General features: G+C 36.0%; 1 protein-coding gene across 3 annotated transcripts; it reads left to right on the top strand.

Annotated features, from left to right (window-relative positions):
- Positions 1–27411, top strand: P2ry10 (P2Y receptor family member 10). 3 transcript variants are annotated; one of them, XM_048417923.3, is made up of 3 exons: positions 13763–13898; positions 17370–17471; positions 24860–27411. In XM_048417923.3, exon 3 carries the CDS (start codon positions 24909–24911, stop codon positions 25893–25895), a length of 987 nt encoding a protein of 328 aa, XP_048273880.1. In that variant the 5' UTR covers positions 13763–13898; positions 17370–17471; positions 24860–24908; the 3' UTR covers positions 25896–27411. The 3 variants fall into 3 exon arrangements, with proteins under 3 accessions (XP_048273881.1, XP_048273882.1, XP_048273880.1); XM_048417924.3 differs by lacking the exons at positions 13763–13898; positions 17370–17471 and adding an exon at positions 1–23; XM_048417925.3 differs by lacking the exon at positions 17370–17471 and having other exon boundaries at positions 13719–13898.

Here is a 27411-nt window from a genome sequence, read left to right as displayed (position 1 = left end):
TGTAAGCTGTCACACTGAGAAAGGTACTGAGCCCATGTGGCTAACATAGATAAGGATAATGGGGTAATATATGTTATAAGAGTTAACAAGAAGCCTGACCTAATGGGCCAATCAGTTTATAACCTTATGGAGTCCTGTGTGTGATTTTCCTTGGGACTTGCTGGCTTGTTGGGTACTGGGCAGGACAGAAACCCCAACAAGCAGGCCCCTCAAGCTACACTTGACCCCTCTGGCTCCTACAATTCTTACTCCCTCTCTTAAAAAGGATTCCCTGAGAGAAGTATTAACAGTCCCGTAGCTCAGTTAGTGCTGTATGTACATGGGTGTGGGTCATTTACTAGGACATGAGCAATGTACTAATGATTACATCCCTCAAAGAAAGTTACTCTCCCCCTTTTGGGATTCATCACCTTCAAACATTTCCCTGGGGTATGGGTGGGTCTGAAGGGGCTCCTTCCATCAAAACGGGAAACTTGACTGGTTTGATCTTCTATAGATATTGTGCGAATTATCATATTTACTCTGATTTTATCCATTCAGAAGCCATGCCATTTCCAGAAGTATGCATTTCACAGCTCCCTTACTCATCTATTGCCTTTACATTCTTTCTGCTTCTTCTGCAACGTTTCCTGAGCTGTGGAGAGTGGGAGGTTGCTGTAGATGATCCATTCACAGCTCAGCACTCAGAGTTATTTATGTTTGGTATTTTGACCTATTATGAGTCTCTATATTAACCATTATCCACCGGAAAAAAGTGGCTTCCTGAACAAAATTGAGAGCAGCTCTAAGATATGGGTATAAATATCAACCGTCAATATTTTAAATTTCTCAGTTGATTTCTTCTTTAATTCTGTGGCTGTTCAAGAGAATGTTGGATAAAGTCTATGGATTTTCAAATTTTATAAAATTCTTCTTGTTAGTAAGGTCTATTTTTTATATTATTTGTGTTATGTATAATATAAGATATGATTACAGTCCCTTGGGAGTTGATAATATTTATTCTGTGACACAACATCTTGGAGAATTTTTCAGGTCTAGTAGAGAGCAATGTGTATTTTGTTGTTATTGGATAAATATTCTTCATGTTGTTATGTTCATTTTATCTTAAATACAATTCAAGTCTAGTATTTTCTGTAAAAATATTATTGAAAGTAGAGTACTGAAATTGTTTTCTATTATTGTATTTCTATGTCTTTTTACCTTCTCATGCATTACTCATCTTAAATATTTATATGCTTCAAAATTTCTTTCTTCTTTATATACTGGGCCTTAAAATAATTTTTCTCATCAAGATAGAAACATTTATTGAAACAGAATTTATTTGATTTGGGGTAATGCTATTATGAATGTTTTTGTGCTTTATTGATACGCATCTAAGTCAATTTTTTAGTTGGATCATGCAGTTCAATAATTGCTGCCCTAAAGGTATAATTCTATTTTTGTTAGTTCTTTGGGAATTTTGTACAAAGTATTTTAATCATATTTATTTCCCTACCACAATTCCTCCAAGATCCAGTTCTTTCCCTACTCATTCATTTTTCATCCTCTTGTCTTTTTAAAAATTCCTACAAAGACCATTTTTTTTTCTTGTTCACTTATTATTGGATGTGTGGCTTTCCATTGAAGCATGGTCAACCTACCAGGAGACATATCACAAAACAAAACTGACTCTCCCTTTTCAAGACTCTCTAGCTCCTACGATAGGGGTGAACCTTCATCCTCACCTTTCCTCTCCATGTTGTCATTTGGTCTGGATCAAGGAGGGTTCATCAAAGACATAAAGGTATGATTCAACATACAGAAACCAACAAATGAAATCTACCACATAAAGACTCAAGAACAGAAAGTATACAATCACTTCATTGGATACAAAGAAAGGCCTTTTAAAAACCCAAAGACCCTTCATCATGAAAGTGCTGGACTTGGAATCTAGGGACACAGGGGATATATCTCAACATAATAAAATCAATATACAGGAAGTCCACTATGGACCTTACTACTGTCATTTTGCTATTTGTTTTCTGCCTGTCATTTTGTTACTTGTTTTCAGACTTTGTTTTTGCCTTCCTGGCAAGTTCTGCTAGCTCTGTATTTTGATTCACTGTACCATTTTTCATCTATTATGGCTTTTTGTTACTATTGTGCGTTATAAAATATCTGATAATGATACTATTTTAAGTTAATGACAATGTAATGTATCATATATAAAAGTTATAACCTTTATCCTCCATTCTACAATTTATAAGTTCTGCTGTGGCAATTTACATATTTTTATATTATGAATTTTTCAGCAATTTATTGTTAATTTAGTTATGCATGACTGCTTCTTTTCTTAACCTTCACACTAGAAATATAAGCGATTAACAAACTACTGTTATCACATTGGACTGCTCTGAATTTAAGTATGTTTTTATTTATTGCTGACATTTATAATTTCATATATTATCATGTCAATAATGAGCATATTTTTGTTTTTTACTGAAGAACCCACTTATGCAGCTTTTGAGAGCCAGATTTATTAGTGAATTCAATCAATTTGCTTTTAACTTTTTGGTAAGGTATAATATGACTTTCCTTCATTCCGAATACAAGTTAATATGTATCACCATATATATAGTAATAGTTCATATTATTTATTTTCCTGATTCTATTCAATTATCTATCTGTACTTTAATTTATCTAGCCCAAACCACTATTTTATATTCCCCTTCAGGCACTGTCTAAATTTCCATTAATTTCAGTTCAACTGCAGAGCTATTGTTTTTTATGGTGTCATAATTCCTTGCTTTTCTGACTTTCTTGTATCCTCCCATTTTGTCCATAAATTTTTCAGGCCAGTCACTTAAACATTTCTGAAGGACTTTTTTGGGGGATTGCCTTTATATGTATGTACATGAAAGTCAGGGAGCCCATTGGGCATGGAATAGTTGTCCCTACTTTGAGTGGGTACAGAGGTATAGTCCTTCTGTGTAACTTATTCAATTGTGTTTAATTGTGTATTTAAAATGACCAGACTATTATTGCTCAGTGTTAGTGGTCTTTTGGATACTTATATTCTGCACAGTGGGGAGATTTAAATAGGGGTTTCATTTCTGGTGTTGTGTCTGAGATGACAGGAAGAGAGTCACAGGTGCACAGTATTGTAAGGTACAGTGCTCATAGTGGTTATGAGCACAGATTCTGATCGTAGAGGTTTTAAGAACTACTACAACACCTGGATCTTGATCTGTGTGTTTACTCTCTAAAACACACCTGGATGTATAAAACCCACAAAGCCAAGGTCTTTGATTCTGAGATATACCCTAGCAGCTTGAGTCTAGGAGGTAAAGATGTAGCTGTGTCTGGCTTTTGAACACAGCCCTGATATACCACTGGGCTAGATGGTTTCCTCTAGAGTTGTCATTTGGAACAAATAGTACAGAGTGGCAACTCAGGCTCCTGAAGGTGAGCCACCACATAGTAGTAACTTAGACACAGAATACTCTGACAAAATTGGTAGGCCAGGCTCTTTGAAGTTAGGTAGAGTGACAGCAGGTACCTAAGAATAATAGAGTGCACTTTCTGATTGGGTGCTAGAGGACAAGTCAACAACACAGGGATGACCTTATTCTATGATGAAGTAGAGCACCCAGTCACTCAGCCTCTGGAGCCTATTCCATCCAGTGAAACAAAGCACAACAAATGTTTGTCACTGATGGTATGGTGGTTCCACACAGATAATGCTTTGCTTACCTGCGAGTTGAAACAATGCATAACTTTCCCGGGGAGGTACAATTGCTCAACTTGACCAAAATATCAGTTGACTCAATTACCAAGACAGCAACTAGTTCATTAACTGAGGTGTTGCATCCTCAGAATGTGGGCCACTGCATTTGTTAAGTTGAATGGGCTGTATATTTGATGTTCTGTTAACAATTATAATTTTTAATATTTTTATCAACATTCGTTACTTATATTAATGAGATTCAATGTGACCTTTTAGCACACGCATGCAGCATGAATTAGTTAAATACAACCTTCATTTATCTATCCCACCCAACACTCTCCCCAAAGTCTGCTAATCATAATGTAGTATGCCTGCATGTGAAGGCCAGAGGTAAACATTAGATAGATCTCTTCTCAGTCACTTTCATCTTCTGTTTTGAGACTCAATGTCTCATTCTCACTAACCTGGAACTCACCAATTGAACAAGACTAGCTGGCCATCAAGCTCCAACTATCATTTTGTCTGTACCTCTCCAATGCTAGGGTTAAAGGCATGTGTCAAAAAGCTCAAGCATTTCATTGTTCTTGTTGTTACATGGGTGCTGGAGATCCAAACTCAGATTCTTGCGCTTATGTCATGTGTACAGACACATCTGTCCAACCAACATATTTTCTTTACTCATGTGTTTTGATTTGCCAAACTCATTCTATATCTTACATCTTAGAAGTCTTGCAATAAACATGGGGTATACAAGTAACACTTTTGTGTGTTTATTTCAGTTACTTTGAATTTTTGTACAGAAGTGGGATAACCAGACCATATTACAATCTATTTTTAGTTTTTTTATGAACTCCCATACTTTGTCTGTAATGTACTTTTTTACATTTCCCAACAATATATGAAAGTTCTTTTTTTAATGCATCTTCAATGGTACTTACCATAGTTTGTTTGTTTTGATTATAGCAATTATAACTGACATAAGATACTATTGCTCACAACTGCATCTGCGTCTATAGTTTACTCAAAAATACCTTTAAAACTAATATGGGCTGTGGTGGCACACACCTTTAATCCCAGCACTTGGGAGGCAGAGGCAGGCAGATCTCTGTGAGTTCAAGGCCAGCCTGTCCACAAGAGCTAGTTCCAGGACAGGCTCCAAAGCTACAGATAAACCCTGTCTCAAAAACAAAACAAACCAAAACACCCCACTAATATGATCATATTACTATAGCAGTGAACCTTTGTCTATGTGAATTTATCCTTATATAGCTTCTTGCATTTATACTTTCAGCCATTTATTTTTTTTCACCAGACTAATGTCCTCTACCATTATTTCTTCAAATATTCATTTGAATGTTTTTCGCTTTTTTCTTCCCTTCTGAAATTCTCATTGATTTGCATAATATTTCTGTTTTCTTCATTCTTTAATTCTTTTTTTGCTGTTGTTAATTTCATTAATTGTGGGATTCATTCATTTTAACAATTAAAATATAATTTCATTTCCCCTTTTCTTTATACCTCTCGAATTCTTCCATCATATTTCCTCTTTCTTCCTTTAAAATACTGTTTTATACAAACACATAATACACACACATACACAAACACACACATGCATGAGTGCCTAAAGACACAAATACATCCTGCTCAGTTCAATTAGTGTTGCTCATGAACTGAGAGCTGGTTACTTAAGGGGCTCATCTCTTGGAAGACTAGATTGGTAACCGCAGTCATTCTATCTTAAATTATACTGATTACTTGATGTTTTAAATATCATTTGGGTTTACAGTGAGGTTTTTTTCCAATTTGTACTTACAGTTCTAAAATTTTCATTTGATGTTTTTGAAATTTTTCTTTACTGATGTGTCTTTAGTGTGATATTACTTTCATATATTCATGTTTATTTAGAAATTATTATCCTTGGACCTTTGGATATATTCTAAGTGTCTAATCAAGCTCTCTGGTTATCCAAGCCACTCTCTAGGATTCCTTTATTTGCTCTGTTTCCCCCTCTGAGTTCCATATTTATTACTTCTTCACATTTGTTATGTTTTTTTCTTATTGAACTACTATGATTATATAATGCAAGCTTTGTAAGAATTGGATTCTTGTCCCTTTCCATAGTGTTTTCTTGTTGCCTGCATTTTTATTTCATTGATTTCTGCCCTGAGTTTATTATTTCTTGTTGTCATTTAGGGTATTATTTCTTGTTTTTCTAGAGATTTCAGGTATGTCAATAAGTTACTAATGTGAGTTCTTTCCAAGTTGTGGAGGCACTTAGTGCTTTGAAATTGCCTTTTAGAACTGTCATCATTGTGTCTCATCATTTTTTTTTTATTTTTAAAACAATCTTATGTACCAAACCCAGTTCCTTCTCCCTCCTGTTCTCCCACTCCTCCCAGCTTCCTCCCCCCCCCACCCTCCATACACTCCCCAGAGAAGGTGAGGCCTCCCAGGGGAGTCAACAAAGTTTGTTACATTGCCTGAGGCAGGATCAAGGCCCTCCCTCTGTATCTAGGCTGAGCAAGATATCCCTCCTTAAGGAATGGGCTCCAAAGAGCCAGTTCATACACTAGGGATAAATACTGGTTCCACAGTTGGTGATTCTACCAACTGCCCGTGCCACATAATTGTCCCTCTCATTCAGAGAGTCTAGTTCCTTAAGCTGGTTCCTTGGCTTTCAGTCTGAGTCAGTGAGCTTCCACTAGCTTGAGTCAGCTGTTTCTGTGGGTATCCCCATCATGGTCTTGGCGTCTTTACTCATAACGTCCTTTCTCCCTCTCTCTGACTGGACTCCAGGAGTTTGGCCCAATGTTTAGCTGTGAATCTCTGCATCTGCTTCCATCAGCTACTGGATAATCTGATTACAGGGGAAGGGCAATTTAGGTACCCTCTCCACTATTGCTTAGGTCTGTGATTTCCTGGGAGTTTCCCTAGTGCTTGGTTTCTTGCTAACTCCACAATGGCTCCCTCTTTCAAGGTGTCTCATAGATTTTAATATGCTGTGATTTATATTTATTTCTATTTGATTATAAAGTCTTTTTAACTTCCTCCTTGATTTTCGTCTCAACGTATTTTACATTCAGTATTAAGCAGTTTAGCTTCCATGAGTTTGTGAGCTTTCTGCCATTTTTATTGTTTTTGATAGCCAACTTTAATTTAAGGTGGTCAAATAAGATGTAGGATTTTTTTCAATTTTTAAAACTATCTGTTAATACTATCATTGTGTCCTGATACAAGGTCATTTTTAGAAAAAATTCCATGGACTGCTGAGAAAAAAAAGTACATTTTTAGTATATCTGAAGATGCTTGTTAGATACATTAGCTTTATGATGTTATTTGACTCCAGAATTTTTCTATTTATTTCTTTGTCTGGGAAGTCTGTCTATTGGTGAGTGTGGAGTATCGAAGTCTCCCTCAGTCACTGTGATAGTGTCAAAATATGATTTTTTAGCTGTAGTAGTGGGTAGATTTTTGTAATTTTATTTTGCTTTTAACTTGGATGCCCTTGTGTTTGGTACATAAATGTTTCAATTTGTACTGTCCTCTTAATGATTCTTTCATTAATGAATATATATATAGTGTCCTTCCCTATTTCTTTTGATTAGTTTTGGTTTGAGGTTGTTTATTTTTTTATCAGATATCAAACTATCTACACTTGCTTGCTTCTTGATTTCATTTATTTGGAATCCCTTTTTCATTTGTGAACCCTTTAGATGATGATCTGTACTTCTTGGATGCAGCAAAAAGATGGATTTGTTTTCTAGTCCAATTTGGTAGCCTATATATTTTTGTTGCGGAATTGAGATCATTAATATTGAGGGCTAATAATGAGTTGCATTTATTAATTCCCATTATTTTGCTATACTGTGTTTTTTCCTACTTTTGAATAACTGTTTTGGAATTAGTTAGCCCTCACTTCAAGACCGAAAATTTACTTCTAACTAGTGTCTTCTATAGAGCTTAATTGGTGAATAGAAATTGTTTAAATTTATTTTTACCATGAAATATTTTTATTTTTTCTTTCTTCATCAATTGTGATTGACGGTTTTGCTAGTCATAGTAGTTTCGGCTGGCAGCTGTCATCTCTTAGAGCTGGGGTAGAAGAACACCTATCTGGATTTCAGAGTCTCCAGAGAAATTTCTGATGTTAATTCTAATAGACCTGCCTTTGAATGTATCATGGAGTCTCTAGGGCATAGATGTGGGCTGGAAGGAAGCCCACATCTTACTGCAGGTAGTGGTCTGGAGAGACAGGAATGGAGGAAAGGAAGGAGGATGAAGGTCCCCTACCGGAATCCAAGCCTCATGTGGAAGCTTGGAAAAGCTGAAAGGGGCCACAAGAAGATCTAGAGAGATTCTTCCTTAGTCCTCATCATCTAGCAGAGCCTTTCTAAATCAGTTTCTTAATCTGCCTTCTCTTGGCATAACAAAATATACGAGGCTGGCAATTTATAAGTAAAAGAAATAAACTCTGATAGACTTGAAAATTCAAGAACATCTGTTCAACTTCCAGTGACAGCTATGTGCTGCTTCAACTTGTGGGAAAAAGAAAAAAAAAACATGATGCATGGAAGAGAAAAAAGGGAGGCTATAAATTATTTAATTAATCTGGCATTTGCCCAATAACGAGGGCTCTGCCTTCATGAAAGAAACACCTTACATTAAGCTCCACCTCACACACATACTGCCTCATGGGAAAGAGAATTCATTCCCTGGCAGATAAACTTTTGGAGGACATGATTTATCCACTTCCTTAGCCAATAATCTTCTGGAGACTAATTCATGTTATTAATATGTCACTAGAGAATCATTCAAAGAACAGTTACACCAATGGATTTTAAAGAAATATTTTTCTGGTATTTTAGGATACTTACTGAAATTACTATATAAAATAATGTTATTTATCTACTTTGAACTTTAATGTATTCTATAAAGCCTACTATTTGTTGAATTTTGAAAAATAATATTTTTATAGAGTAATTATGATATGAATTCTAAAAAGTTACCACACAGCCTTTCCTATTGCATTTTAAAAAACTTTATTAATGTATCTTGTTCTTTGGATGGTTCTCTTAATGTCACATTAATAAAGTGCATTTATCTCCAGGAAATTATTGGTGCCACCATACCCGGCCTTGGATCCTAAGTGTTTTTTAAGAGTGTGAAATAATGTAAATTCAAAAAGGTTACTGACATCAATACATCAAACAATGCTGATGTGAGGAATCTTCTGCTACTTGTGGGTAACTGAAATTCTGAACACTTTGAATCCATACCCTTGTGATGTTCATGCTATTTTTATAACTCCTTCTTTTAGTATTAAAGATCCACTCAGGTTATTTAAGTTTTTTATTATCCTAATACCATATATTAATAGTCCAAAATATTGGATTTCACATTTTTATGCATGTCATTTGTTCTTTGAAAATAACAAAGCATTTTAATAATCTAGATGTCACAAATAAGGCAAAGCATGCTATCTGTCTTTGCATGTAAAATAATAATCCTTTACAACAGTAGGAACAAAGAGGAAAATCATTGAAACCTCTAAAAGAAAACTAAACCACACTGTTCATAGTGGAAGATGATGCACAAATACAGTCTTTGTTTGTTGCATGCCTTTCCAACTATCAGTTTCATTGCCAAATACATGCTTTTCTATAAAATAAGAAAACAGGACAAAATATGGTGTTATTTTCCTTGCCTCTTGACATTTTAGTCATTTTCCATGACATTGGATGATTGGAAACCAAAGAGATCTTCGAGAATCTAGTGAAATTTCACTATTCCGGGTGATTTACAACAATATACCAAAATGGTCAGTTGTTTATCTTAATGAAATAGGTTTCTTTAGATTCCATATCCAGTGAAATCACTTCACTTCTTATGACAGGAAGTTTTTCATAGGGGACACCAAGAAGTGACTCTGGACTGATAAATGTCTTCCAAACAATAAATACCAGAAGATAAATGTCTTCTGGTATTTAGAAAAATAAATCTCTTTTCCAGCTATAAATTATGTTTTCTTCCTGAAAGAAGACACTTCAAGGTACAATTCAAAAACTTTTAATGGAAAATATGCAAAAGTTGGCTCTCTTCAAAGATTGATTTATTCCTATTCATGAAGGTTCATTTCCTCTTTCATTTTACTGATTACAGTTTTAAGAGCACTTTAGAGAGATATAATTCTTTTCAAATTAGTCTACCATCTTCATTTATCCCTAGTTGTTTCCCTAATCCACATTCTTATTACCTCACACTTAAGTTACTAATATATTCTCCAAAATAGCTTTCATCATCCAGTTTTGCCTTCTAAGTGATCTTTTAGGGGGTCATATAGGCAAATATCGTTGGGTCAGAATCTTGTCTCCCCTATTGCTTGCCCCATCTTAAAAATTTACTTAAGAAGTTACTCTTCTGTGTTTCAATTCACAAATGGATAAGATAGGAGACAGTATCAGTTCCTCCTCCATAGAAAGGATTCAATGTTGACAGTATACAAAAGTATTCAAAATAATTTTCATTCCCCTGCCTTAGTTCTGCTTAAAACGTATCTCATAGCTTCCTAGGTCTTAATTACTTTCATGTTCTAAGTATTTGTATGTATGTGCCAAAAATATCTTATTATACCCTGTTTCCCAACATGCCCTGCACCTCAGAAAATTTTTGTACTCAACATCCCTCAAATACAAGCAAGTCTACTTTTTACTTGTGTACTTGGTAATAATTTTTATTTCCTAGAATTACTTTCCCATTTCCTTCTCATAAGTATGTTATACTCCTGCAATGCTGAAGTTTTGCTATATTTGCTTACATTCTATACATTGTGCTTGCATTTCAGTGTGTTTATATGATCACAGTTTTCAAGTTCTATTTTTTAAGATTATAATATAATTGCATAATTTTCTCTTTCTCTCTCCTCCCTCCAAATCTTCCAATATATATGTATATATATGAACAATTTAAGAAACAAAGTTCAGAGGCCACGATTATAAGAAAGAGCAAGGGTTGTCACATGGAAGGGGTTAGACGGAGGAAAGGAAAAGGGGGGTAATTATGTGTTCATATTTTAAGTTAAAAATAATAATAAATAAAATTTCAAGTTAAACAGAAAACCACTTAGCTGCATTCCAAAACTTTATCTAAAGAAATACTTCTCATGCAATCACCAATTTATTTTGTTACATTTAAAGTTTTCAGATTGATAACTTTAAAAACTTAAAAAAATGTTTTCTGTATCACAGAAAATGCCAAAACCCAGCAGTCTTCCAGAAACACATGTTCTACTCTTTGGGATGTACAATTTAGTGTAAAATTAGTCTCCTGAGCACCTAGGGCTTAAATATTTTCCCAAACAGATTCATACTGTGGTCAATTAATCTTAATTTCTACACAATTTAATGCAAATTATATACTATGCTACACTTCCTAATGATTTTTATGAATGATTAACCTGTCATAACCTGACTCCTGCATAACGGAAGTAATATTTTAAGCTTCTGAATCCTATCACCTTCACTCAGCATTTCAAAAATCTGATCATTATTATAGTTTATTAAGTATTTATTGGTTAATTAATTATAAAATAGCTCACTGTGATAGTCTATGGATATATAGACAGAAATCAGAGAACTTAAAATGGTTTATTCAAAAATAGTTTGTATTTACTGGTTCTAATATAAAATATTTGAAGTCACAATTCACCTTGTATTGTATTTTTTACTTATTAGTTGAGGAATATTGATGTTAGTTTAAAAGGATACATACTGTAGTATGCTACTACAAACTACAAGTAAATGTAAAACAACATGCAAAGTTAGGCAAAGGCATTAAATTTGAGTCACAAAAATTATTAATCTAAAATGACACACAATAAATAGATTTCTGCCATCAGTGCCAGGAGAATTCAAATTTACCCCATGTTTTTCAGTAGACTATGAAAAAGGGACTACATGCTGCATATGTCCACAATAATTAAATAACCCTGGTTGCTTAAGAAAAAAATGAGCTTTTCCTAGTTCTAATTTCAGGTAGATTCTAGTAGAAAATATAATAGATGGTAATGAATAATATCTTTTAACATGGCTCTCATCACTCGTGTAATGCTACTTTTAGAGGGCCTAAAAACATTTGAAGCACTAAATTGTAAACTTTCCCAGCAGAATCTATGAAACAGTAAGCAAGAACAAAAGAAGCATCCAGATTGATGGCCAAGATGAGACATCTACACTAAATTTAGACTATTATGGCTGAGATGTTGACGTGCAGGCTACCACCTGTGCTGAGCAACTAAAAAACTTGACTATGAATCTTAGATAGAAAAGACTGTTACATTATTAAGCTCTTTTTGTTTGTCCGTAGCTTTGTTCCTTCTAGATAACCTACAGATTTAACAGAATTAAATTGTTTTGCCTGAATTGGGTCACTGACTTCTGATCTTCTTCTACTCTTGTTAGAGCCAATGATAGGTGAAGCTACTGACTACAAGAGACAGAGGTGAGCTAGCCACATTTCCAAGTGGTCTGTGAAATGAATCTGGCTTGTCCCTTGTCAGGAAAGGGTTTCTTTCTCCCTCTAGCCCAGGCTTTGGCTTCTAAGTTCAACAGGTCTGGAACTATATTTTTCAGAAAAGGATAATACCCTTGAAAACTGGCTCACAGTGCTCAAACTCATAAGGGACAGATTTGTATCATGACGCCAATTGAATAATTTATAGTAAAGAAGAGACCTGCCAAATGGACTGAGATGTGTGTTGGCCTGTTAGCTTATTCTCTTTTCAGTAGAGATGCCAAGTCAAAAAAACGAAATTAACAACAGATTGGAGCTAGATAAATCTATGAGATTAGAATTAAGAAGAGGACTTCAAGCTCAGGCTTGTTTCATTTGCATAGTTCAGGCAGGGTAGAATACCCTCTCCCTTTGCCAGTCCTCACAAGTCATGGACCTATCATCAATCAAGTCAGGGGCTTAGTTTCCAAAGCTAAAACCATTGCTTTTCCATCGCTCAATGCCCCTGTAATTTTTATTGGACATCCCTGAGTGCTGGGTCTCGCTCCACCTAAGTTTATAACGGTTCTGATTTTATAAGATGCGTTCATTGCAAAATGAACTGTTGCAGATCCAGGTTGCCCTCCTACAAAAATATGGTCTTCTATTTCCTTCTTTAATCAGTCTTATCTGTGAATCAAAATGCTGCACGTTGACCTAACCCACAAGTATTTTTGTTTTTCTTCTTTACTATGGTTATTACCCAGAAAGTTCTTTGCAGCTCCAGGCTGCAGATTATTAGTGTGGCTCTTTTACATGCCTGAAGAGGTTTGTGTAAGCTTTTTTTTTTTTCAGAATTATGCTGAAACTTAGCAGAAAGTGTTGGTTCTAAGTGTGGTATTTAGTTGCGTATTTCTGAAGATCCTGTTGACACTATGCAGAATCATCAGACTCATTACTCTGGAGGCCAACTCTGCAATCAATAGTGCCTTTCATTTATTTACAAGTGCATTCTTTAAGCATTTACTTAATCATCCTTTTCCTCAGTTTTCAATTTTCATTCAAACAGCATTCTTGAAAATGCTTGGTTTGGAACACAGAAATAAACTGAAAGTAGACTTTGCTCTCAGTATAGTAAAGGCACAATACATACGCAAAACAAAGTACACATTCAAATGTGAACTGATGGATAGAGATGACAATAATCTAGATTTAGTGGAAAATTTAAGCAAAGAGAATCCTGTTGTTATTTTTGACGTGTATTTTGAAGTTTCCTCAGCCTTTGCCTCCTGGAATTGAAAGAGCAGCAGTTTTCCAGCTCTTAGGTAAACTTTCTTCACATTTGGCTTAGAAATCTTATCTTGACACAAAACCTACTGGAATACTGTAAGAAAAACATCTGGGTTGTGGTGGAAGGAAATCAGGTGGGTAACAGCTAAGAAGACAAGGATGTTATTTGTTGTTTGTTCAGCACCAATGAAATAAAGAAGAAATCAAACTCGACTAGCGTCATCTGCTCAAGGGACTTACCTTCGTTCTGTGCAAGTAAGGTTTCTGCGGTGAGACATCAGTGTGCACAACTTCCTCTTTCAACACTAATTTTTTCAGTTATCAGCAGGATATGTGCGTGCTGCCCAGAGTTGTGCTTTTGTGCTCCCATCTCCTTGCAAAGATACAAGAGTGCTTATCCCGGCTCAGAATCAGGGTAAGTTCTAGTCCAGCACCTGTAACTTTGTTTTTCCGTTTGTGGGGATTGGTGGAGACAGGAAGATCAGGACAGGAACAGATGTGAAGTCAGCGTTTTGAAATGGTCTCTGGTTTCTCATCACGGGATTCTTACAGGAGAAACGAATGCGATTGCCTTTGGGTCTAGTCAGAGTTCAAGGTGAAATTTAATGTTGTGAACCTCCACTGTTACAACAGCAGTATTGTTTTATGTGATATAACTCACCACTTGCTAAAGGGGCTTTCTGTACAGTGGACAAAGAATGGCGTATGACCCAAAAGGTAAATACAGTGTTTCATTTAGTCTCATTTGGGACAATTTGACAAACTTAGCCAAAAAAAGAGGATATGCACTACTGTTGTGTATAATTTTTATATTTACATAGGAAATACATATATTTATATAAACATATAAATTATATATATATTAAAGTTTATACTCCTAACAGTAAGTTTAGCTTGCTTAGATACTGAGACAAATAGTATTTTCCACTAGGATAAAAGAAGAATGACAAATGACATATCTCAAATCTAAAAAGACTATCCAGATAAAAATCCGTCACAATACAATTGGATTTTCTGAGAGCCAGTGAGATGATATCACTTAAGACCACTCAGGTAATTAATGGCAGAATTGCAGCTAGGAACTGAGTCTTAAAACTCATGTTTTTTCCCCTCTAGAAGACTGTGACTTTCAGAAAAATTCTAAATCTACCTATGGACCTTTCATTTTTTGTATTGGAAAAACAATGTATCAGATGATTTTAGAGTTTATTCAGAGGTATTCCTTGATTCTCTAAGGGGAAATTGTTGTCCTATGCTCAGTCCTTCTCTATAGAAGAGTCAAATGTGGGACATTTGCCTTTCAGTGATTGCTCTTAGGAGTGGAACTACCAGTAGTGAGTCAAAATCAAGCTCTCTGGGGAATGCTTCAAGAGAGACTCTGTGCTTAGCTGACCCCAGAAGTAACCTTAGAACAATGATAATGGCTTTGCCCTGTTTTTTTAGGAGGCGATGATCTCAATTCTCAGAATTCTCAAATGAGGAATTTTATTTTGCTTGTTTAAATAGATGCAGAGAGTCATTGTCATTTCTATCAATTAGGAAATTTATATAACTGAAATATGGTACACAGCTAGGTGATATGCAGATATACTTAGGTTGCCAATTGTCTAAACTATACTGATAATCAAGTCATAGGCTTAGGACAGTTGCTTTTTGTAATGGTTCCTGTTGAATACAGTCCCTTCTTTGGTCAAACACAGATTTTTCTAGGGCCTAAGTGGTAAAGTTGTTTGATTAAAATTGTATAGGCTACTAAATCCTAGTAGTAGAGAAGCAAAGACCTCCACATGAATTTTTTTGAGAAGTTTGTGATTGTGCTTGGTAGCTATCTCTGTTTGAGATAAATGAGTTGGCGTCCCATGAAGCTCTGTGTCATGGTTCTAACACAGAACACAGAACTGTTTGCTGTGAAACCACACTATGGGCAATTTTCATGATCAAAGCAGTATTTTGGTAGGGAGTTCTAAATTTTATTTTAATTATCCAAAAAGTTTAATTATAATCCAGATCAAGATTTTAAAGCTATTGTTTTCTTCCCAAAACATAAAAAAATGAAGGATTGTTGTCGATTGTAGGAACCAAATCTTTGATCAGAACAATCTACCTCATTGCACTGTTACTTTCTAACTATTGTATGTGCAGTCACCAAGAAGAATGTACTAATAGCAGTTTTATTAGCGGGACAGTAATTTTGTCCTTTCTCTTTTAAATTTCTCTTCCTCCAAGATGACAAGGCTGCAGACTATCCCTGCTACCAAGGAAAATAGAAGTAATTTTGATAAGCAGGTTTGTTTAGTTGTGCTGGTTACTTAAAGCTAAGAGGTTAAAAAGCGAAGGAAGACTGAGAAGGTGAAGACTCATAAAACTGGTACTCAGGGAATAAACTGTCATGTTGATCCTAAAACTGAATTCCTGTACTCAGATTCCAGAGCTTAGAAGCTTCAGGAAAATGGGATTACTCATTTGAGTGCTAATTTCCCCAACTTTCAGTTAAATGATATCTTGTGATACAATTATTTGTAATATATCATTCAGTAATGATTTTTGACAATCAAATACACATATCTAAGTATATGTACTCATAGGGGTGGTGGCTGCATAAGGACCAGGTAGTGACAGTGAGTAGTGTTAGGGGTAGTGTCCATACAGACAAGGTAAGTTAAGGTTAGAAAGGAGTTAAAGACCAGTGGGTTCAATTGTCCTATTTTAATAATAAAGAAAATGAAAGTGACAGACAGGAAAGGGGGCTTATTGCAGCAACATAGAGAATTGGTATTTGACTAATAGAATCCAAATCACTTTGATATAAATCTAGTATTTTTAAAAAGATTGTCTACTGTTGTGAGTCTTCCCTATCTTACACGTCTTGCTCAAGTCAGCACTACAGTTATCAAAAATAAAATTAAAATGTTCCGGATTTTCTATCTGCAATCTACTATGATTTGAGTCCAAAAGTGAAACTTCATGAAGATCCTCAATTCTGATAGCATACTACTCTGACACCTGGAGGGAAATCATTTGCCATATATCCTTAGTGCATATACATAAAAGTGCTAGAGGTAGATCCTAGAATGGCAGTGTCTTTATCTTGAGGAGAGTATATTCCATATAAATGCCATATTATAATAATTTTTCCATGCACTAAGTTGTTTGGAAATGGTGAGTTTCATCTTTCTCTAGTTTTATGAAGAATCTTATTACAAATCAAATTATAATTATATAAGCATACTTGATTTGTCTCTTTGTGAAAACTGGACATTAATGGAGTTTGTTAGGATGGGGAGCTTGAGCTCATCATTAGTGAATCAGACTAAAAAATCTGATATAAATATGTATTTTGAAACAATACTTGTTTCTACAAAACTATACTGTTAGATGATCAAATTCTACTTAAGCAGACTAGGTTCTGGTTGGAAATAGAAAGCTGAAATTCTGGACTTTGAATTTTTTCGGTGTCCTTATTTCTTGGAATCTAATTTCATCTATCTCAGGAGCAGAGACTGAAATATGACTATTGACTGGGAGAGTAAATCTTGGGACAGACACAAGAAGTCAACTTTCTTGTTTGTTAGCATATGCCAACACTACATATTCTTAAGTTCCTATTGTTTGTCTAGACCTTTGTCAAATATATAAATGCCTAAGATACAGAATAGTCCTATACAAAAAGTGCATTTTCTTGGTAAAATATGTAAATATAGTTACAGTTTGAAGAAGAAAAAAGTCAAAGTACAGGTGCCCAGTCCCAGAAATAAAAAGAGCATCAAAGTAGGCCTTTGAGACAGAGGAGATTATAGATCTCTGAGATAAGCTCTAAAGAAAGGTTTTTAATCACAGAGAGTATATGTTTGCTCTATCTTATACAAGTTCTAATGACACATTTTAGAGTGGAGTTTAGTGTTTACATTGGAGAGGAACATCCCTGAAAAAGACAGGAATTGATGAAACTCGATAGAGTGTAAATTTCGGAGGTACCAGTATAAAAAAGGTAAATTTTATATTTTTTTCTAATAAAATAGTCTTTGACTTTCAAGACCTAACCAATATCTTCTCTGACTTTTACTTGAAATTATAATTTTCATGTCTTACGAAGTTTAGAGCTTATTCTTTATCACCTAAACTGTCATAGTAGTCTGAAAGAGCGGTTCTGTTGATGATGTGATCTTCTGTGGTTTTAGTACTGAATATAAAACTTTCCACACATCGCTGGCAACCGTGAACTGTTGATCAATCTACTTATATGAAAATGACTTGACATCCTGTGGGCCATCTTTCTAAACTAATGTCCACAATGTTGCTAGAGGTATCACTGTGAACTTCAAGTATAGTTATATCAAAATTCTTATCAGAATATTTCAAGGATTCCATCTAGCCCTAAAATTCCTTCAAAATCTTCCAGGTTATGGCACTACCTGTCTCAATCATTTTTCCTTTAAGTAGATTCTCCTACTCTATACCTTTCACAGTCTAATCCTAATCACCAGCTTGGGTAGAATGACTATTATCCTGTTTTTATACCTTGGGAATTATGAATGTTATTCATTCTCACTCAAACCTCCTCAAGTCCTTTCTTCTCTTACATCGTGCTTACCCTCAAAACTAATAGCTGAAGCTGCTTTATTGTTCAAGTTTCAATTACACACCTCCTCTATCCAGCATTTCTTTCTCTTTCTACAGAAATACCTTCGGTACACTTTTATGGCATGGTCTCAAATTTATTATGGTGAATTACTCTATGTTCTATCCCACATGACTATAAACTCCTTTTATTAAAATATTTATTTTTATGGACATGCATGTCTGTGAATAACATGCATGCCTTGTGCATGTGGAAGTCAGAAGAAGACATTAGATCTCCAGGAATGGAAGTAATGTACGATTGTTAGCCTCCATGTTGATGATGGAAATCAAACTCAGGATCCTTGCAAGAACAAGTGCTCTAAACTGTTGAGCCTTCTCTCCACTCCAATGATGCAAACTTCTTGAGCTTTTCTGTCAACTAAATTTTTCTCCAGAATTTATGATTCAACTCCCATATCCTCAGTAATTAGCATGTATAATATATACATAAAGAAATATATGCTTGCTAGATTAAAATGCAAATGAAGTCCAGATGAATCTCATTAATGATAATTAATGGATACCAGCATGATTATAGAAATCTTTGTTGAAAAGACAGAACTAGACTTCAGTTTTGAAAGATTGCTGCAATATAAATAGAATAGTCAACAATTCAGGAAAACTAAGTTTAACTTTACCTTTTCTCCAGATACAAACTTAATTTTCCTCCCCAAAACTGTCCCTATAGAGACCAATATGAGAGTGTAAACATCTTAGCACAAGTACCATCTTCACTCGGCTGAGATACTGTATATCATAGAATTTCATAGAATGAGGGTAACATGATACACAGATCATTAAGAGGCCTACATACCTGATTTCTGATTCTAGTTCTAGAATAAACAGCCTTATGACCTAGAACAAGGCACTATTTTTTTTCTTGAATACATCAGGTAAAACTATGGTAAAGGTATTACTAGTATCGATTGTACTTACCTCACAGAGATAAAGATTCCTTGTTGCCATGCCCTTCACCTCGAGTCATGTGACAAACTGGTTTTATAGATATTTTAGAGATGTTTTTCCAATAATTTCTTTAAAAGATTCCGATCATGAGCTTTATAGGGATAAAATTTGTGAAAATTCTCTGTTTTGCATAAAATCCATCACATGATTCATAGGATTGGATTCTGCCATAGTCCTCAAAAGTCCATGCTTATGGTGGGGGGTGGGGGGTTAAATACACAATATTATTTCCCTTTTATACTTACTAAGTGTCAAGAATTTTGGGATCTGCAGATTCAGTCTCTTCACTGCCTTTCAGAGTCGAAGTGCAGAAAATAATCTAATGAAACGAGGCAAATATACTTATCTCTGATATGCTTATAATATTCAATGACAATAAAATAAAAGTATAAGAAACCACGAGAAGCATATTACAAGGACTGCTTTTTTTCTTAAAGTTCTGCTGGCAGTGTATAATCTGAGATAGCCTGACTTTTTCTAAAGGATATGTGTGACCACCTGTGATTTCTAAATTGATTCATTTATTCTTCTTTTAAGCCTCTAAAACTATAACTTTCCAGAGCAGTAAAATAAAAGGTACATACTGGGAAATCTAATAATCCATATGAGCAGAGAGATTTTAAGGAAGCAGCAGGTAACGAAAGTGTACTAGTTGATACCTTAAGGTTTCCATTTTTGCAAAATGCATTGAGACAGGAGCTTTGAACAGCTCACATACAAAACTATTTGAATACTTAGTAGCTACATAGTGATGAACAAAATATCTTTTTATGATATGAATGAAGTTGATTGATAACAGAGTGAACCATGTGATACATAAATGTTTAAGTGAGCCTTTACATTTCAAGTGTTAATGCTACAAAGACCATGTAATGATAAGTTGGATTACCCTAAAAGATCAAATGGAGAAGGGTTCTCTAACTTGCAAACCAAGACTTGAGTAGTTAGAAGTGTAAAGACGTAGAGGGAGGACATTCTAGACACGGGGAGCAACAGATTCAGAAAAGGGAAGCACACACTCAGGAATGAATCATGAATTTCATATCTCTTCATGAGACAGGAACCAAAAATATGTCTAGGTTAAAGGAGAGCAATGGTGGCAGGGTAAGTAAGGAAAACTACCCACAGATACAGGGCTAGAGAGGCCCAGAAAAGGCTAAGAAGCAGCAGTGATAGAGAATGGTATCAAAGACAGAAACAAAAAGGGAACACATTCGAACACTTGACATTTTTTCTTAGTAGATTTTTAGGTTGCTTTTATTTCTTAAATTTCAAAGTGACACAAATTCTTCAGAAGAAGCTAAGTGTTTCTGTTGCAAGGTACTATAGTCCTGTTGATCAACAGCAGAAAGTTCCCCATCGCTCTCAGCATGGAGATTTTACAGTTAATTTTCACTGAAGGGATTGAGGAAAAACTCTTCCTGTTTACTCTTCTGTTTGGAGAAGAGAAAAGGTTTGGTAACCAGGTCATGAGAATCACTAAATTCGTGACTGAATTTCTGAGTTATATGTGCCAGATTCGGAGGCACAACCCCCCCCCCCCCCAAAAAAAAAAGAAAAGGTACAAATGGGACGTGAGCTTTCTGTTCTGGCTGAACTGAGCTCTCTTGCACTCAGAGGAGCGGTGAGAACGTGCTCTGTTAGTAAGTGCAGCCAGCTGCGCCAGTGAAGCAAAAACAAATAGCCCTGTTTGTTAAGTGCAAAAGCGGAAGTGCGATTCGACTGGGCGTGAGCTCTTCTGAGTTCTTGAAATTGTGTGCTGCTCGCTTCCTTACCAAAGTATGTGTGCTGATTGCTTCCTTAGCTGGTAGCTTCCTCTGACAGCCTCTGCATGGGTAACAGGTGACAAAAGAAGCAATGCTGATGTTGAAGTCAATGTGGTTATTGGAAAGGATTTACTTCTACTCCCTTCACTATGGTAGATGGAAAACAGAGACCTAGCTCATCACGGGTGAACTACCACATCATAACGTTAGGCCTTACCTTCTAAAGTTTCCAGAGTGCCACCAGCTGAGGCCATAGAAATTAACACATGTACTTCTCAGGGCATTTCCTATTGAATCTGTGAAAATGGTGGATAAAAGCTAGCAACATTTTAAAGTCACACCGAGTTACAGGGATGCAAAGAACAAATTGAAAATACCTTGAGACTTGGAACAACCCTGCAAAATTTGCTTTGTTACCTCTGTGGTGGTTTAAAGGAGAATGGCCAACCCCCCACCTCTCAGTTTCAAAGAGTGGAAGTATTTGAGAAGAATAAGGATGTGTGGTCTTGTTGGAGGAAATGTGTCACTGGGAGTGATCTTTGACATTCAAAAGCCCAGGCCAGACCCAATCTCATTCTCCCCTTCCCCCAACTTTCTGCCTGCTGCCTATAGATCAGGATTGAAGACTCTCAGCTACTTCTACAGCTCCATGCCTGTTTATTTCTCACTATGATGATCATTTCCTAAGCCTCTAAAACTGTAAGAAGACTCCAATTCTCTAGTTAAATCATTTCTTTTTTTTCCCCTTTTTTAAAAATTGGGAACTTCATTTTGTTTCTCTTTTTAAATAAAAATTTTCATTTATTTTACATACCAACCACAGTATCCCCTCCCTCCTGTCTTCCTGTTCCCTTCCTCCTCCCCTAGTCTACCCGGCCCCATCCACTCCTACATTCAGGAAGGGACAGACCTCCCATGTGAGTCAACAAAGCATGTCATATTACACTGAGTCAGGACCAAGGTCCTTCCCCTGCATCAAGGCTGGGAAAGGCATCCCTGCATGAGGAATAGGTTCCAAAAGCCCAGCTCTTGTGCCAGGGACAGAGCCTGATCCCACTGCTGGGGGCCCCCAAAACAGACCAAGGTAAACAATTGGCATACACATGCAGAGGTCCTAGGTTGGTCCCATGCAGGCTCCCTAGTTGTTGGTCCAGAGTTCTTGAGCTCCCATTAAATGATTTCTAAGAATTGCCTTAGTAATGGTGTCTCTTCACAACAATAGAATGCTGACAAGAAAATCTCGAAATTCACTAAATCTTTCTGAACATTAGTCTCCCTATCTGTGTTATGATGGTACTACTACTACTAATAATATTTTATAATAATGATAATAATAAACAATAATTTATGCAAATAAATTAGATAAAACCTGTGACAACTTATTTTGCTGAATTTGATAGTTGAAATACGACTTCTTCCCTTCTGCCTTTGAATACTCTCAACTCTAAGTCATCCACACATACACAAGATTAACCACTCTTTATGACACATCACAGATTGTAGGCCAAACAGATTTATATGAGAGAAGAGGGAGGGAAGTGAAAGTACTTGGATTCTTTTCTGTCTGAAACATCATCACTTGGGGTTCTGTTATTTTATCCCATCTCTGTGTATTGCAATGGGACTAAAAATGATATCAGAAGCCATTCCTCCACAAATAAAGAGAGCTAAAAATTACATCACTCCATTGTAGTAAATATACTCAACACACAACAGAATTAAAATAAAAATGCAACCAGCTACATCATGTCAGAAACAAGCCCGGGGCATGCTTGCTTGATTTCCTTTTTTCTTATGATAATTACTTTAATGAATACAAAATTAAATCTTAAGTTGTTTTACTGTTGCTAGGGTAATGTTCACTGTGACTATTGGATAATGCATCCACTGCTGATGTTCCAATATAAAATTCTTTTAAAATTAAGAAAAGTATTGTTTGAGATTATAATTATATTGTTTCCCTTTTTACCTTTCCTTTCTCCAACCCCTCCCATACCTACCTTACTTTCAAATTCAAGAACTTTTTGTTGTTAGGTGTGTCTGTTTACTCCTAAATACATAATATAACCTTCTCAGTCCATATAATGATACTTGTATGTATATATTTTCAGGACTAACAATTTGGAATTGGATAATCAATTAGTACTGCTCTTCCCCAAAGAATATTATTTCCTTCACTCTTTGAATTCCTTAATTCCCTATAGTCCTTCATCTAGGGTTAAGGCCTCATGAGTTTGTCCCCATCCATATTGGTATATTGGTGGTATATTTTTTTCAATTCTTGTTTAGGTAGTCATGTTGATGAGACTTCATGGGTATAGATTCTCTGGCATTTCTAAGAGATACAATCTCACATCAAACTTCCTGTTCCTACGGCTCTTACAATCTTTCCACCCCCCTCTTTTTCAATAATCTTTGAGCCTTAGGTGCAGGAATTGTACTGTAGATGTATCTTTTAGGATTAGGGTTCACTACTCTACATTTTTTTTGAAAGTAAATTTTATTAAATTATAAAAGTTTCCATTTCCGCCCCTCTTCCCAACACCCTCCCACTCCCCCCACTCCCTCTCCTCCTCCCTCTTCGTCCCTTAGGGCAGTTAGGGTTTCCTGCTCTGTGGGAAGTTCAAGTTCCTCCCCCCTCCCTCCAGGTCCAGGAAGGTGAGTATCCAAACAGACTGGATCCCCAAAATCCAGTATATGCAGAGGAAACAGGTCCCAGTATCATAGTCAATGGCTTTTCAGAAAGACTTCGGGCCAGCCACATTCAGAGAATCCGACCAAATTCCGAGAATCTGGTTAGATCACCTCCTCGTTCAGTCCCAGTCCAACTGAACTACTCTACATTTTTGTTGGTTGTGGTTTTCCTTGATGAGGGATGAGGGATACACTTATTTGTAGGTGGAATGAACATTTAGAATGTAATGAAGGATTTTGCTGGTTTAGTGAAATGTCAGCTATAGATTCTCTTCCAAGATTCATGACTTCACTATCCAGGGATTAGCTGACTAGGTTTCCAGTACCAGACATGATTTCCCTCTTATTGAGTGGACCTTAAGTTCAAATTAGAGAGCTGTTGGTTACCAGCAGGATGTGCATGCCACTATTGCACCTGTGGGATTGTTGTGTCATACTGGTTGTTGCTGTGTTTCATAGGCAGTATAGTTATCAGTTGCTGTATTCCTCTGGAAGATTGCAAGGTGCCTATTGGTACCATGAAAGGAGAAGGTCTTAAAGGAGAAACATTTCAGGTCAAATACATCTCATGTTTCTAGGTCTGGTGTCCAATGTGCATAGTGACTTCAACAATAGATACTTACCTTCCACCTCTGGTAAGCAAGCACAACAACAATAGCCTATGTTTTGGGAATCTCTTGGACAACCCCAACCAACAACTCAAAAGAGGCTTCTCATGCCAGGCATTGGGGTTTTGCTAGATAGTCTCCGGTTCTTGCGGGGAGTATTGTCAGCCTGGATAGGAACATTTCATTTAAAATATATATGTATACAGACTTTCATGTATAATGATATAGAATTCTTCAGGGAGGGAGACCTGAGCACTATACTTCCATGATTACTAAGACAGTAATTATAGTTCAATATCTAAATGCATACAGTATTGCAGGGTTTCATGTAAATTGAGAATGAAACACAAACCCAGGGAGTTAGGTCAACTTCAGGAGGACTCCAGAGTAGCAAGCTGTTATGATAAAATAATGAGAACATCATATTTCCAGGTTTTTCAAGTCATCCAGATCATTTTCTATGCTGGAGAACCAAGTAAGTAATATATTAATTGCCGCGAGGTCTTTGCTTTGGTAAGAACAATATAATAAATACATCAAGGCACATTCCATTATTTCTTAATGGATTTACTGTGCAGTGTTGGACCAGTAGTGAATCTTCATTGAACCTCCACTTACATATATGTGAGCTATCCCTATGTATATCTCAGTGTAAAAGTGAGTCCTAAGTATTCACTGAAGTATTACTTAACCACTGTGCTTTTTAATTTTTGTTTGGACAGGAGCCATATTTCCAAAGCTCACCTTGATGAACATACTGAAATATTCAAGATGGGCAGCAATAGTACCAGCACTGCTGAGAGTAATTGCAATGTCACACAACCGGAATTTCAGTACTCTCTGTATGCAACCACCTATATCTTCCTATTCATCCCTGGTCTCCTGGCTAACAGTGCAGCCCTGTGGGTTCTATGGCGCTTCATCAGCAAGAAGAATAAGGCCATCATTTTCATGATCAACCTCTCAGTGGCAGATCTTGCTCATGTCCTGTCCTTACCTCTCCGGATTTACTATTATATCAACCGTCACTGGCCATTCCAGAAGGCTCTTTGCCTGCTCTGCTTCTATCTGAAATATCTCAACATGTATGCCAGCATTTGCTTCCTGACATGCATCAGCCTTCAGAGATGCTTCTTTCTCCTCAAGCCATTCAGAGCCAGAAACTGGAAGCGTAGGTATGACGTGGGCATCAGTGTTGCCATCTGGGTCGTCGTGGGGACTGCTTGTTTGCCATTTCCCATCCTGAGAAGCTCTGGCTTAGCTAATAACACGGAATTTTGTTTTGCTGATCTTGGGTACAAACAGATGAACGCAGTGGTTATGGTCACTATGGTTACAGTTGCAGAGCTGGCTGGATTTGTGATTCCAGTGATCACCATCGCATATTGTACCTGGAAAACAACTATATCCTTGAAACAGCCACCGATTGCTTTCCAAGGAATTAGTGAGAGGAAAAAGGCCTTGCGGATGGTTTTCATGTGTGCTGCAGTCTTTGTCATCTGCTTCACTCCTTATCACATTAACTTCACTTTTTACACCATGGTAAAAGAAAGTATCATTACCAGTTGTCCCATTGTCAAAAGTGCACTGTATTTCCATCCTTTCTGCCTGTGCCTTGCAAGTCTCTGCTGCCTTTTGGACCCAATTCTTTATTATTTCATGGCTTCAGAGTTTCGTGACCAGCTATCTCGCCATGGCAGCTCTGTTACCCGTTCTCGTCTCATGAGCAGGGAGAGTGGTTCATCAATGGTTAGCTAAAATGAAATAATTCTTCAGTTATTCTGCTCGTTACCTATGCTGTTTGGCCTGTTCCAAAGGTAGAAATTGCCAGACAAACAATTTCTTTAATTGAACATTGGAAATCGCAAAAATAAATTTTACTGTGTGAGGGTTGTGGTCACAGGGTTGTGCCCCACACTTGATAAAGGCACAATGTTAAAAAAAAAAATGGGAGAAGAAAGGGAAATAGGATCCATCTGCTTCTAATTTAAAATTCATGGCATTTTATTAATTACAAGTACCAGACCAAGATTTTCCAGATGTTCCCAACCAAATATAAGTTGAATGTGGGTATTTAAAATTGTCTTTTGTAAATAGAAAAGTACCGAAATGCATGATGTCTATTAATCTTTACAGAAACGTAAATGTCTTCCATGGAATAATTTTATTTCTGAGTGGACTAAAAATTTCAAGTCTTTCTAAGACATAAAACACAGGTGAAATGACACAAAAAATTAAATCAGTCAATCTGCACTGAAATCTTGCTACTGAATAAAGGGCATGTAAATCCACTCCTTGAGCATTTATAGATGTCTATCATTTTCTGAACTGGTAATTTCCTATACATTTTTAAATATAACATGTCTTCTTACCTTTCTAATAGAAGTGACAAAAATGTGGAAAAGGAAATACAAAGGCATAAATGTAATATCAGAGAGGTTAATTAACTTGTCTCAGAATTAACAGTTAAGTATACATGATATATATTATTTATTCCCGCTGCTTATGCTTTTATATGTATTATTTCAATACTAAGTTTGAGTTGAATGCTGAAGACACAAACTGAAGATAAACACAGGAGATAAAGATCATTTTAACACAATTTTCTTAGTCTCTTTGGAAAATCCACAGATTGTGGGTTAGTATGATTCTGACCATAGAGTCTTCTATGATAAATATTTTTGTCCTAATACTGTAAGAATCTGCATAGTCTCGATGGGAAGTCCAGCAGCTCAAAGTCAATCTTACTGCTCAATGTAAGTCATGCAAATACCATAAATAGAAGGTTAGAAAAACTGAGTTACATTTTAGGAAATGTAGGTTTCTGCTTTAAAATTCTCTCATTTTTAAATTCATAAACATTACTACATGTCACCAAGCAAAATATCAAGATTTTTCAGTTATCAAAACTCACAGAATTACATTAGAAAGAGTGAAGTATCATCACATTGTGACTAAATATGACAGTAACATGTGAGCTTCTTTTATTTTTTCTGAATGCTATAGATATTAGTTTAAGTATTCTTGTAGAGGATTTAAATACACGGGACTCCTCAGCTTCTCAGGTTGACAATTCACTGGTATTTTAGGTCCAAAATTTACATAGACATTTGCTGTGCATGCAAGAGAAGGAAGTGACAGTCCTTATAACATGCTTATAGACTACCTAAGGAAGAGGAAGAGACCACCAAAAGGAGGAATAAAAAGTACATTTCTTGGGCATTAGATACTTCTGTAACTATAAACCAATAAAGTGTTTTTTTTTAACTTGGAA

Source organism: Myodes glareolus, chromosome X (assembly GCF_982192425.1).
Source record: "Myodes glareolus chromosome X, mMyoGla1.1, whole genome shotgun sequence".
Taxonomy (NCBI): Eukaryota; Metazoa; Chordata; class Mammalia; order Rodentia; family Cricetidae; genus Myodes; species Myodes glareolus.
Note: the sequence above shows the minus strand (reverse complement) of the source record. Positions and strands in the feature narration are given on the sequence as shown.